The sequence below is a fragment of the Malus domestica genome, chromosome 06 (genome assembly GCF_042453785.1).
Source record: "Malus domestica chromosome 06, GDT2T_hap1".
In the NCBI taxonomy this organism is placed as follows: Eukaryota; Viridiplantae; Streptophyta; class Magnoliopsida; order Rosales; family Rosaceae; genus Malus; species Malus domestica.
The window spans coordinates 26575488-26589607 of NC_091666.1; the positions used below are offsets into that span (position 1 = coordinate 26575488).

At 34.8% G+C, this 14120-nt stretch overlaps 2 protein-coding genes across 2 annotated transcripts; both read left to right on the forward strand.

The window, feature by feature from the left end:
• Nucleotides 1-5822: 5822 nt before the first annotated feature.
• LOC103428261 (early light-induced protein 1, chloroplastic-like) lies at nt 5823-7110 on the forward strand. The gene is made up of 3 exons (XM_008366356.4): nt 5823-6096; nt 6187-6276; nt 6584-7110. The coding sequence occupies exons 1-3, from the start codon at nt 5947-5949 to the stop codon at nt 6929-6931; spliced, it is 588 nt and encodes a 195-aa protein (XP_008364578.1). The 5' UTR covers nt 5823-5946; the 3' UTR covers nt 6932-7110.
• Nucleotides 7111-8867: 1757 nt separating this feature from the next.
• On the forward strand, nt 8868-11865 carry LOC103428259 (ubiquitin-conjugating enzyme E2 27-like). The gene is made up of 5 exons (XM_008366355.4): nt 8868-9343; nt 9834-9882; nt 10848-11007; nt 11223-11312; nt 11490-11865. The coding sequence occupies exons 1-5, from the start codon at nt 9163-9165 to the stop codon at nt 11595-11597; spliced, it is 588 nt and encodes a 195-aa protein (XP_008364577.1). The 5' UTR covers nt 8868-9162; the 3' UTR covers nt 11598-11865.
• Nucleotides 11866-14120: the final 2255 nt, after the last annotated feature.

Here is a 14120-nt window from a genome sequence, read left to right on the forward strand (position 1 = left end):
TGTATACCATGCACTGAAACTTTGTAGGTGAAGCTTTGAAAGTAAAGTTTTATAGGTGAGGCTTTGAAAGTGAAGCTTTGAAGCTGAAGCTTTTATAAATGAAGCTTTGAAGTCGGAGCTTTGTAAATGAAGCTTTCAAAGCTGGAGCTTTTGTAAATGAAGTTTTCGAAGCTGGAGCTCTGTAAATGAAGCTTTCGAACCTGGAGCTTTCGAAATGAAGTTTTTGAAGTTAGAGCTCTGTAAATGAAGCTTTCGAAGCTGATTGACATGAGTGATGCTCATGAATGTTTATGTTGATTGACATTAGTGATGCTCATAGATGTTGACATGAGTGATGTTCATGAATGTTTACGTATGATTGACATGAGTGATGCTCATGTATGATGGTGATTGTCATGAGTGATGCTCATGTATGATTTTTTGGAGGACGAGTTGTACTTTTGATCACCTGGTTGGTGATAATAATGGTAGGCTGCTGAATAATCTTGGAGTACTAAACGTACTTTTGATCACCTAGTTGGTGATAGTAGCGGCATGCTGCTGAATAATTTTGGAGTACTGGACGTACTTTTGATCACCTGGTTGGTGATAATAAAGGGTGAACCTTAAGTGGAGGGATGAAGGTTGGAGATTAAAGCCATAAGGCCTGGCTCTTTTGGGCATATGGGCCTTCGCCCTCCACATAACATTCCAGCCCACTATTTTGGGCTTGCCAACATTTTCCCCTTTTTTTTTTTTGGGCAAGCTACCTTCTTTCTTTATTTATGATTACCCTCTAGTGGGGTTATACAGATGTCTCCAAAAGATAAAAAAAGTAAATCACATCATTAAAAAAAAAAGTTGATGGACTTGGCAACAGCGAGATTTCTCCCTTCACATCAACCTTAGCGGTCCAGCTGTTGGAGGAAACCTTCACGTGGAGGCAGGTTTGGTCAGCATGCATGGTTTCTCCCACGGACGGCACCAAATGTTGATGCACAAAACCGGAGAGGTCTTGGAACAACATAAATCCGACCGTGAATCTGCAAGAAAGTAAAGAACACAAGATGTATCATGGTTCACCCCAATGTTTGGGCTACGTCCACACTGATGTTGATATTATTTCACTTTGAATGGTGAATATACAAGAAGGCTAGAGGCAGTGTGCTCTCTAGTCTATTTTCTGTGTTTGCCCTCTCTAAGATGTTTTCCCGCTTCTCATGGCCTAAACCTTGACCTCCTCTAATAATAAGGAGAGTGAAGAGTCCTTTTATAGAATAAGAGCTCCTCACTTATTACATGTTTGCCCCTTCATTTATTACATAATTACATATGAGTCCCCCGATTATTTATACAATGTCTAAATACGGAGGCCCTAAATATAGTACAAACAAAGTCAAAAGATTTAAATCTGTAGCTAGAAAGAAAAGCACAAAATTTGAATCAAACCCATAATTAATTTGCTTCTATGTTTCTCTCTCCCAAATGGCAATACAACATCATCAAAAGTTTACCAACTAAACCCAATAATCATCGTCCAAAACCGTAAGTGCAAAAGTAAATTAAAAAAAAATAATCATGACATAGGTGTTATAATTTTGTCTCGGAGTGTGCTATCCACACACCTTATTTTACCTTTCACACACCCCTTGATAATTTATATCTGTTGATATTCTTCAATTCATCCAATCCGACGGCCAAAAATTAAAAATGTGTGTGAGAAGTAAAATGGGATGTGTGGATATCACACCCCTTTTGTCTCTCCTTGAAATGATTAAAAATGTTGTCTCAACTTAAAATTAAGTATTAAAAGTATCCTCTATGTGTAATTTTTCCTATTATAAGGGTATTATCTTAGTTAATTTTTATTATATATTTTTTGGTTTTTATCTAATGTACATGTAAATGTGAAGTAACTAAAAAATATACACAAGATTGCGTGACAAATATAAATACAAAAAGATATACATGGGAATGCAACAAACTTTTTCCCTCGTCGTAAGGGATTGTGTGTTCACATGCTTGGAATTACTAGAAAAATAGGTAGCAAGTTAGTTATTTGTACTCAATAGTTGTGGCTGAAGATACTCTCAGTATCGAGGCTGAAGATACTCTCAGTATCGAGAAAGACTTTCATAGTACGAGCACATTATCATTATTTTAACGATATCAACTAATTATACAATGTCTGTGTGAGTTTCTTTATATATATAGCACATGACTACGTCACCCTCATGTGATGGCTAGCATGCCTTGATGTAGGTCAGGGTGTGTCAATTATTCTCCTCCCAACTCCTTGACCGCCTCCCTAACATTACCCCCTCTCTTTTCTATGTCAAAACTTTAATCATTTTTCAGATTGGATGTTTTATCTCTTATATGTGTTATTTCTCATTGATTTGCATTTTTATGTAAAAAGAAAGAATAATTATATCTCATATAGTTTTTCTTATGATTTTTTTAAAAGAGATTTTATTTTTTGTCAAACGATAAATTTTGTTAGATTAGCCACCGATGTGGTTTAAACTTACGTCGTCATGTAAGGGCTCAACATTTTTCCACCACTGTGGTAAAGGGCCACTTGGCTTTAAAAGAGATTGAACGAAATGTCCTTAATTGACTAAAATAAACAAACACGAGGACTAAATTAGTCAAATCGAAAACACAGAAACTAAATTGACTATATAACTATGACACACATGGATCATTTTGACATTTAAGCCAAATTTGAATGCACAAAAGAGGCGAAATTAATGTGTACAAATATAGCCGAATCAATGAATGAAGTATAAATTAATTACATATTAATATGAAATATGAGAATTAATGTCCTAAAAAACTTTACGAATTACAACCTTTTATATATTGAATGATTTTATTACTCTAAACGATTACAATAAATCTAGAATATTATGCTTATTCTCTCAATTTAATTAATTAAAAATAAATAAAGAATCAGATATATGATACACGTTATTGATTGCATTGTCATATTTTCAAATTTGCATAAAATTAGGCATTTTAATTTTATTTTCTTAGCAAATTTGAAATATGAAAAGACACTAATTTTGGGTTTCTTGCTTCTCCCAAAACTAGTGTATCTCTAGTTCTATATATATTTGGACAAGTTTATGAGCAGTATCTCACGTTGGGTGTTTTTTTTTTTCTATATTTTTATCGTTCATACCTGAGTCCATTGCATTTTTCCAGTGGTTGTGTTACCGAGTGAAGGTGACGTTGGTGTTGATGGGGAAGGGTCTTCTGGTCGGAATTGGGATGGTAATACACTTAGTAATACCAATGATTTTTGTGGAAAATATGTTGCACTACCGCCAAACATATCGATCTCATTCGCGGAAAATCGATATTAATCGGGTTGGTCAAAGGTTTAGTCGGAGGGGGTTCTTTGGTTTTAGAGATAAACTCCAAGTATTTCAGTGAAAAAGGGTTTAGCATTGTAATTTCTAAAAATGAAGGGGAGAGGGTGACAGCCGAGTGTTTCAAAAAATTGTCTAAAGGTTGTCCGTGGCGGGTGCATGCCTTTTTGTCCTGCTAATGGTTTTTTTTTTATATTCGTACTTTGAATAATGAACATATTTAGTAGTGGTTTAATTCGTGAGCAGAAGGGTGGCATGATGTCATCGAAAGTGGTGCTATCCGTTCTAATGGAGCAAGCTTCAAACTAACGTTGAAGCCTACTGAGATTGTAAAGGATAAATACAATCTCAGTTGGCTTCAACATTAGTTTGAAGCTTACTCATTAGAACGGATGACATCACTTTCGATGTCATCATGCCACCCTTCCGCTCACGAATTAGACCACTACAAGTATGTCCATTATTCAAAGTACGGATATAAAAAAAATAAAAATAAACCATTAGCAGGACACAAAGTGGCATGCACCGGTCACGGACAACCTTCAAAAAACTTTTTGGAACACTCGATTGTCACCCTCTCCTTTTCATTTTTTATAAATACAATACTAAACCTTTTTTCAATGAAATACGTACGGAGTTTCTCTCTAAAGCCAAAGAACCTCTTTGACCAACCCGATTAATATAGTTTTTCACGGGTAAGATAGATATGTTTGCGGTGGTGGTGCAACATGTTTTCCAAAGAAATTATTGGTATTACTGTATCTCAAAAAAAAAAAAAAACGCAATGGATTCAAGTATGAATGATAAAAATATGAAAAGAACAGAATGTGACATACTGCTGATAAACTTTTTCCAAACTTATAAAGAACTAGAAATACACTAATTTGGTAGAAACACATGCAGTAAAAGCAAGAAACCCTAAATTAGTGCCTTTTTTCATATTTCAAATTTGGTAAGAAGATAAAAAACTAAATTAAAATACCTAATTTTATGCAAATTTGAAGACATGACAATGCATCCAATAACGTGTATTATGTATCTGATTCTTTAACTTTTTATTAATTAAATTGAGAAATAAGCATAATATTCTTGATTTATTGTAATCGTTTAAATTAATATAATTATTCAGTGTATACACAATTGTAATTCGCATAGTTTTTCCAGGACATTAGTTCTCATATTTCATGTTAATATGTAATAATTTGTAATGCCTTCCATTGCTTCTTCTATATTTGTACACATTAATTTCGCCTCCTTTGTGCATTCATCTCCAAGATTTTGTGCATTAGTCTTTTATTTTTATTTTTTATTTTTCAAAATCATTAGCTCCCCTTATAAGAATTAATTGTATATATCAAACATGCAATAATGGTATTTTCGGCACCCGAAAAATGTCAAATGTGTAAAGTAGAATATAATCAATGAATTGGCTTATGTAAAATCCTAGTCGCCAATTTTTTTTTATAGTAATATTTTCAGTAAAAAATTACTGAAAAAAATTACTCTCCCCATTCTCACAAGTCATATTGCTATGTTTATTGATGTAAATTTTATTCTGCCAAAGTTATTTCCTCCCAGTTTGCCACTTGCATGATTCCCTAAATTCTTTGTCAATGCTTGAATTTGTCACCAAAGTTTAGCATTTAAATCCGCCAAAAGCAAGAAGACCAAATCCCCACAAAGCTATGTCAAACGTAAATTACGTAAAGGTGATTAAACCCTCCAACCTTTCTTGACTACTTTCTAAGAGCATCAAAAGATAAATGTCAAATATTAATTTGATGACTGATGTGGTAATGTCGGATTTCTCTTTTTCCAACTGATATTTTTTATTGTTATAAAGGATATTTGTTGGACCCATTTTAAAAAGAAATCAATTAAAATAAATTTTCAAGATCTATAATCGGTGCATTAATGAGACCCACATAATAAAATAATACAATATTATTTGACATCACTTTTTTTTTTTCAACTAACATTACATTTTCTCATATGTCAATTCAAATAGGATTGACATTTCGATTGAAACTTGTTCCTGCCTTCAAATTTAATTATATAACTTTCCACTTAAAATTTGACTATCTCATTTAGAGATGGTCTTACCCATCACCGGCATAACATTCTTCAATTATCTAGAAAGTCCACGAAAAGTCGAGGAGACATTGGTAATCTGGTACTCTCACGTAGATTGTAGAATGTTCTACATAGCAGTCGTGACAAAAAACTGTGAAAAAAACCCTAGAAACCAAATGCCACCGCAAAATCAGACGCACTGTTGTTTCATTGCAGCATTGTGGCGATCGAGGAAGCCACGTCCATTTCTCGTACTACTTACCACAATATGTGTGGAACAAGAGAACCCCAGTTTTGACTGGGAAACCCTAATGAGGACGTACGTGCTGCCAAATTTTGCACCATTCATTCCTCCACTTGGCACCGAGGGCCTCAAGGTCACTCCTCTATATAATCCCACTCCAAGTCTCCAAAGCATGCAACTTCCACAGTCCAAAAACACACACTTTACAGCCCTTCTTAAAAGTGCATTAGTTGATTAATTTTCCTACTTAATCCTGTTTCATTAAGAAACACAATGTATGCAATAGTTTCCATGCAATCAATCTTTACAAGCTCTGTAGCTTATGGAGTTGGTAAGAGCAGAGTGAACCAGCTGATTGTTTCTGCTAATTATCCAGTTAGTCTACGTAAGCATGCTCACATGAGAGTAATCTCCATGGCCAAGGTAAATTTTTACTCTATATATGTCTTTGGTTAATCTAGCATTATGCATGTATTAGGGTCAGGGTTTTCATCACATTTGGGTTAATTGCAGGATGATCAGAAGGAGCAACCAACCACGTATGCATCAGAAAATTCAGAACCAGCTCCTTCATCACCTTTACCTCCTCGTCCTTCTCCTAAGGTAACTACTCCCTCAACCTATGTAAGGTAGCTTTCTTTAATTTGTCAAATTTAATTACTTTGTCCGACTCTATTAAACCACACATTTAGCGGCTACTAATTTTGAAATCAGAGTTCAAATTCTGCAAGATAAGCATTTTTATTATATGCTACGAAGCAATTTGATGAGAGAACATTGTGGGTGGAATTAGGATTGAATCATAAATAAAAATTATAAGCTCATGAAGAGATATTATATATGTATAGATTCTCAAGGATATATACATGACAAACATATATGTGACATGTATACTTCCCTTTGTGTGCAGGTTACCCCAAAGATTTCAGACGTGCTTGCATTTAGCGGGCCAGCACCGGAGAGAATCAACGGCAGGCTAGCAATGGTGGGATTTGTTGCAGCTCTAGCAGTGGAGCTATCCAAGGGTCAGGATGTGTTTGCTCAGATATCGAACGGTGCAGGGATCCCATTGTTTCTTGGCACCAGCATTTTATTGACAGTGGCATCCCTGGTTCCTTTACTGAAAGGGGTGAGTGCGGAGTCCAAATCAAAGGGGCTCATGACTTCAGATGCTGAGTTGTGGAATGGAAGGCTGGCAATGTTGGGACTTGTAGCTTTGGCCTTCACTGAGTATGTGAAGGGTGGGACCCTAGTGTAGAGTAAATATCTTAAAAGGATGTAACATATTGTACTTACAATTTACAAATTAATATAAATATATAGAAGAAAAGTGCTAAGGAAATTATCTCGAAAGTGAGAGTTTGCATAGACTCTCACCTCATGTCTTCGACATTATATTTTATAATGTTTTTATGATAATTGACGTTTATTTTGAAATGTAGAGGGTTCATAAAAAGTCTCATTGTGAGAGAATAACTTTGACATTTTTCTAGGAAAAGGATCCTTTCTGGATCTCTTCCTCTTAATCCACCAAGTCCGGAAATCTAGACAGTTGAAATTTAATTCAACAGCTACAAACAGGGGTTCACTTTAAAAGTTTAACGGTTGTATCAAATTTCAATGACTCGGATTTCCGAACTTGATGAATTAGAATAAAAGTATCCAGAAAGGATCCCTTTCCATTTTTCTATATAGAATGTCACATTTACATATTCCACCATCCCAATATATACACACACTTTTTTGCTTTTTCCTTCATAGAATTTTTCTAAGGTGAAATGTGGTTTTGAATGCAAGGCAACTTTTAGATCCATGGAATTTGACTTTAGTTGACTTAATAATTGCGATACTTCCATTAAAATATTTAACTTTTAACCTTAATTAATTGAATAATTAATTTAAACTTTTAAGCCGCCCACCACAGTAAATATTAACTATCAATGCTTCTTTATTTATTTTGCCACTATCAAATTGTTAAGGTCTACGTTTGACAAAAAAAAAATTGTTTAGGAGATTTTCAAAAGTGGAACTTTACACAGATTCTCTATCACTTTATATTTTTGCATAATATTTATTGACACAAGAATTAACATTAAAATATGAGATGACAAATAATCTATAAAGAGTACTACTTCGACAGAATTTTCTTAGCATTTCTTAAAAAAAGTGTTAAGGTCTACAATTACTTTTATCCAACTCCAAGAGCCTAAATATATTAACTAGTCAAATTCTTAGATAAAATAAATCAAGTAGCGTCAATCGCAAATGAGCACATAATAATATAGGACATGGCTTCTCTACCCTCCCAGTTTCCATACACTCTCATCCCTTCCTATTTGTACGGTCACGATTAAGCCACGTCAATATTTTCATTATTGTTTTTTGTCTTATTATTTCTATAAAAAAAATCAATATAAAATGTTGACGTGACTTAACCGTGACCGCATAAAATAGAAAGGAATGAGAGTGTATGGGAACTGGAATGGCAGAGAACCCGGGTCCAATAATATATTGATCATTGGTATGTGTGAGACTCGTGTGAGTATGATGTAATGTCAACCATTGATGATCGTACATGACTTATATGGGATCCGAACAATGCATATTTAAACTACGTCACATGCCCATGAAGAAATTAGTGTTAACATATTTTGTAAATGAGATTAAATATCTAAAATTGTTATTGTGTAAATAAAAGTTCTTTTTTGAAACCATGATATTATACTTTAATCAAAACAAAAAGGGCGCACATTCAATTGTCGGAATTTTCAATCGCTTTAAAATTTTAGAGGAAGACACATAATTTGTTAAAAGCCTAAAACATCGTGAAATTCCCTCAAAATCATCAAAATCCTTCACTTTATATATTTTTAAAAATAAAATCATAATTGAATAACTCATTTAAAATACAATACAGATTTGTATTAATTTATTTAAAATCTTGGTTAAATATCCTTGGACTTTCATATATTCGTTTAAAATGCTAATTAAGTACTCCTAAATTTCTAATCGCTTTCAATTTCTTTCAAAATTTAAAGATTTAAAGTACTTCCGTAATTTATGAAGGAGATTAAACTCCAGTGAGAAGAAAATAATTCTAAAAATATCATTTAAATAGTTGTCATTGCACTCCAAAAATTGTGCACTCCAATCATGTAGAAATATAAAGAAATTTTTTTACACATCAAAGGAGTGTGGAATAAGTTTTTTGTAGTGCCAGCAGCAATAACTTCTTTTTTTTTTATAATAAAAATATTAAGAGAAAAAAAAAAAAAAAACCTTTAACTGGTTAGTTGATTTTGATGTTTTTTTTTCCCTTCCAAAAGTTGATACTGAAATTAGATTTACCCTCTCTCTCTCTCTAGAAGTGCAAGCATAGCATCAACAGAGAGCGACAGAGAGACAGTTAAAGGCGAGAGCTTTATTTGCCGTACCGCCATCTCCCATTCCCCTCGAGTTCTTCAGCTAATTCTCTCCGAGCAATTGAAGATGGTAGACTTTGCTAGGGTTCAGAAGGAGCTTCAGGAATGCAGCAGAGACATGGAGCGCTCGGGCATCAAAGTCATACCCAAGAACGAAGCCACTCTTGCCCGTTTAATCGGAACAATTCCCGGCCCAATGGGTACCCCTTATGAGGGCGGCACCTTTCAGATCGACATCGCCTTGCCAGGTTCAATTCTCAATTGCCCTTTTCACTGTTTGCTTCTGTTTTGTCATTTTTACTCGTAATTTTGATATTTGTTTTTCTGTTTGTTTCTCGAGAAAAGGTGAGAAGGTCAATTGGATTGTTGAAAAATTGAAACTTTTTGATGAAAGAAGGTCGTTTTAGTAAATATGTTAGTGGGTTTTAGGTGGGTTTGAATAATATTTGCAGGTAAAGAAAAAAAAAAGTTAATTTGTAATTTTTGGGTTGATTAATTTGGAGGTAAGTAAGTTTGTGAGTATTAATTTGTTGAAATTACACTTCTTTTCCTTGTTCTTGTGTGTTCTGGCTGTGTGGTGTTTGATAATTTGGTTTGGGTAGCTTTTGATTGCATTAATATGCAAATATAGTTTAGCTGGTTGCTTGTAAACATGGGCTTCCAGTCGTAAAGAATGAGAAAGGAATATACTAAAATTAGTACTAACACGGCTGTCAACTGTCGAATTTCTTCGTGCAGATGCATACCCTTTTGAGCCTCCCAAAATGCAGTTTACGACCAAAGTTTGGTAGGGCGAATTTATGTTCGTATCTCAGCCTCTACTTCTTTGTCTTTTTATTTTGCTTGTTCATTGACCACACACTGAGTATCATTGAAATGTCTTACATTTCTGTTTAGATTATATAGTATACAATCGGAAAACAGACTTTAAATTTCTGTGTTTGATAACACTGAAAAAAGAACCCATTAACAATAAAGCATGAATGGAGAAGTCATATTGACTTTTGATTGGGAATTAGAATTCCTTTGCATTATGTTTGGATGATGGAAGTAAACTTGGGATTTTGACAAAAGTCAAATTTTATAAATTGACATGCACTAATTCCCTTGTTTGGATTCATAAACATAGAAATTTAGAATTTCCACGTGAAAAAAGAACTTGGAATTGGGACCCCCAATTCCCAAGTTTAAATTCTATGTAGATAGGTGTCATTTCCCAATTTCCATGAGTGAGAGTTTAAAAATAACAATTTCTGTATTCAAAATCCATTGTTCTTTTAGGTTACCCAAATAAGAAAATTCACCATTATGGATAACAAAATTCCGTCATTTCAATTTCCATCATTTTAAAATTCTTTAGTAATCTTAAATTTCCTCATCCAAACAGATTGTTAAGTTTTACGTCTTTATGTAGTCAACCGAGATTGAAGTACATTGACAATCCATTGCATGTATGTACCATGGGTTGAAGACAAGTATTTTGTAATTCTTGATAACATGAACTGCAAGTCGGGGATTTGATCGAATTTTCTTGATTTGGCTTGGAGATCAATATTTGTTCCCTACTATATCATGTTGACTGCACTTTATAATGTTATGTAAAAACAGTTTGCATTTCCGAACCAAAACAACCAGGTGCCACTGTGTTTGTAAATACAATTTCTAAAGTAGATGAATTTGAATACTCAAAGAAACAATATTCATAGAGAGTCTTCATAATTTTCTTTTGTGTATGTATGTCATCTGTTGAAGGCACCCTAATATTAGCAGTCAGAGTGGAGCAATTTGTCTTGATATATTGAAGGACCAATGGAGCCCAGCTCTCACATTGAAGACAGCACTTCTATCTGTACAAGCTTTGCTTTCTGCTCCTCAGCCGGATGATCCTCAAGATGCTGTGGTGGCACAACAGGTCTAAACCCGCTTTTGTCCTTTATCCATTGATTCTGGTTTAGCAACATCTGCGTCTATGACCTGATGTTAGATTATGTTTAGTGAATGTGTAGTCCTCAGAGAGTATCAGACTCGCAATGGATTGCTGCTAATCTGGCCCTGATGATGCCTCTTATGTTTTTATTCATAAAATTCTTCTCTTTCTAAATCACTACCTCTATGGTGATATTGCAGTATCTGAAAGATTATCAGACCTTTGTTGGCACAGCTCGGTACTGGACAGAAACATTTGCTAAGAAATCATCTCTTGGGATTGATGAAAAGGTCAGTGTGATCCCGCCTTCTCTTTGATGGAAAGAAAACAGAAAATGTTCGAAACATAATTCACCCAAAGTACTCCTTTGAAAGAAAACTCAACAATTTTACTATCTTATTAATAACTTACAATGAAGAAATTATCCTCAAATCTGGAGATCTATTAAGCTGGTGGATCCATTACAGGTACAAAAGCTTGTTGAGATGGGCTTCCCCGAAGCTCAGGCAAGGAGTACTTTGGAAGCCGTTGGTGGGGATGAGAACTTAGCCCTCGAAAAGCTTTGCTCCGGTTAGCCAAAAAGAAAAGCTTTGTTCAGCACACAAATGATAGCTGCCAGCAGAGATTTGATCTTTAAGTATATAAGCTACCCACTCTAAGATGCTGGAAAGTATACTGACATCAAGGATTAATTCGATATAAAGTTTTTCTATGTTTAGTTTAGTATTTTTTCAACTTTTCTAATGCTTTGCAGACTTTGTCTCTATCCTTATTAACCATGTATGTTAAAATGTGGAACTTGGGTAAAATTTTTATTTCAGCATCTTTGTTCTTTCACCAAAATCAGCCTGGCAGAAAATTCTGGGGGCATCGGTTGGAATTGGAAATGCGTGTTTGTTTCCAGGGACGGAATGTGCTTCTCTTTGGTGTTATGTTTATCATCGATGTTGTGTTCTTGAAATATTGTTCCAGTACTCACCCGAAAATTCCAAAGTTTCGGAATGTTTGTGATGAAATGGGGTGTCGGATGATTGACAAATTGGGGGTTCGATCAGATCTTTAGACATGAGTATGGTGTCTTATGTTAGTGCTTTTTTGGTGGTTCATTGTGGCTTGTTTCTGCAATACAAGTGATAGTAGCGGAAGGGGATTCGTGTCTAGGACTTCCGATGCAGGGGTAATTGTTCTTAATCACTTGAGTACAAGCTCCTTGAGGTTCATTGTGGGTAGCTATTTAGTTCCCGCTTCTTGGTGGCTTTGGATCATTTTTAATTTCTCGGGTTTACTTGTTTCTAAACCGGTGTCTACTTGTTCTCTCATCTTCTGTCCCAGTGACTCTCCTCTCCTTCGGAGTCGAGGTTCTGTGTTCGATTCTCTATTTCCTGGCATTGCTTCCTTTGATACGTCTCCACTCTGTCTGCTCCCAATTTTCATACCTAACACAAACGTTCAAGCAAAGAAAAGAGAAACCTCAATTTCTGGTACCTACATTATTTGGGTGATATTAATAAATGTATAAATAAAATGAATAAAAAACTAATATTGCACTTCTCATTATTTGATGTGCATGGGAAGAGAAATGTCAAATGCAATTAAAAAAGCACACAATACATCTGCATGTGTAAAAACGTAACGATTTCGCACTCTATTTTTAGTCATTTGCTCTCTAAATTGAATATTGTACAATTTTTGTTTTGCATCACAGAGTGCACGAAGCTAAAGAAAAAGCGTTTCGAAAAAAACACGTTATGAAAAATACACGACGCGAAGAAACGAAGCACATTTTGGTATAAAAGTGATTAATAGCAATGGTAAACAGCCACTCTCCTTGAAGGAGGAGGTTGACACATGATGAAGAAGGCCATCGCAAGCACCAACGCCAGCACCAGCCCCAGCAACATGTCGTCGGAATCCGAGCAGCAGATGAAGCTTCCCATCTTCCTCTCCCTCCTTCCTTCCCACACTTCTGTGTGCTTTTTTTTTCCAGAACTTGAAGAAATTAAATTAAATCTGTTGAAGGGTTTAAGTGGTGAGTTTTTATGCCCTTTTTATCCACCACATATCATACAATGCAGCCAATGGGGAGTGGACACGTTTTGTTCAATGATGTTTTGATTCTTTTACTTCTAGTGGTTTTAGTTTGTCCCTGCTTTGTGGCTCTCAGTCGTTCCGTGGATTCTGCAACACTACATGTGCTTATAGTCAACTCTTTTCTCTAACACCACGGTTTAAAGAATATAAATTTCTCTTAATTAGTAAGTGAGATGTTTTAAATTCGACTCATATAGATAACGAACAAATATAATATCTCATTTGAGTTTGATCTCTAGTTACAGATGATGTATTGTGTTGTAATGCTTCCCCGTCTCCTTAGAGAGTAGAATATCCCCTCCTCTGTGTGGTGCAATATCAAGCTTCCGATTTATGGAGTTAAACTTGAAACCTCATGCAAGTAAACAAAATTATCACTAAATTTTAGCACATATTAATGACTTGTTTTAAAGTGCTTTGAAAATGACTAAAATCACTTTTAAAGAAATATTTTTGGATTCCAAAAGCACTTGAAGTGCTTCTTCCACCAATTATGTGATTTTCTAGGATTCACTTACGTTTTTACTAAGAATTGGTTCTAAAAACATTTTCGCCAAAAACGTTTTCAGTCATTTTTTAAATACTTTCAAATGAGTCTAAATATTTGCCATTGTACAAATATATGATGCTTAAGTCGTATAGAAAATAACAATTTTTTTTTTATTTTGCCATTTTGACAGCAGAAAGTTTTTTTTTTTTTTTTTTTGAAAGAAGTACGATATTTCATAAATGAGAAGGCATTGTACAGACACGAGGATAGGGTGCTAATAATGGGTATCGATAAAAACTTTGCCAAGACTTTTAGCTCGGTTCAAGGGAAAAAGAGCATCCTGCACCTCTAACTAGTAATACTATCCTCAAAAAGTAAATCAAAAATTACATCATGTGGTTCTTCAAACCATAAAACAAAAAAAGCTACAGTTAAACCCAATCTCGCGAGCTCATGTGCAACCTTGTTCGTCTCACGTCGACCAAACACAACCTTCCGATGCTGAAAGGACCGCAGC

What these genes read in the sequence shown, in the direction of transcription:
- LOC103428261 (XM_008366356.4), top strand. Translation starts at nt 5,947, where the DNA reads ATGTATGCAATAGTTTCCATGCAATCAATCTTTACAAGCTCTGTAGCT. An exon ending in GAGTAATCTCCATGGCCAAG is followed by an intron (nt 6,097 to 6,186) that starts GTAAATTTTTAC and finishes GGTTAATTGCAG; the next exon opens with GATGATCAGAAGGAGCAACC. An exon ending in CTCCTCGTCCTTCTCCTAAG is followed by an intron (nt 6,277 to 6,583) that starts GTAACTACTCCC and finishes CTTTGTGTGCAG; the next exon opens with GTTACCCCAAAGATTTCAGA.
- LOC103428259 (XM_008366355.4), top strand. Translation starts at nt 9,163, where the DNA reads ATGGTAGACTTTGCTAGGGTTCAGAAGGAGCTTCAGGAATGCAGCAGA. An exon ending in GATCGACATCGCCTTGCCAG is followed by an intron (nt 9,344 to 9,833) that starts GTTCAATTCTCA and finishes TTCTTCGTGCAG; the next exon opens with ATGCATACCCTTTTGAGCCT. An exon ending in CTCTTGGGATTGATGAAAAG is followed by an intron (nt 11,313 to 11,489) that starts GTCAGTGTGATC and finishes GATCCATTACAG; the next exon opens with GTACAAAAGCTTGTTGAGAT.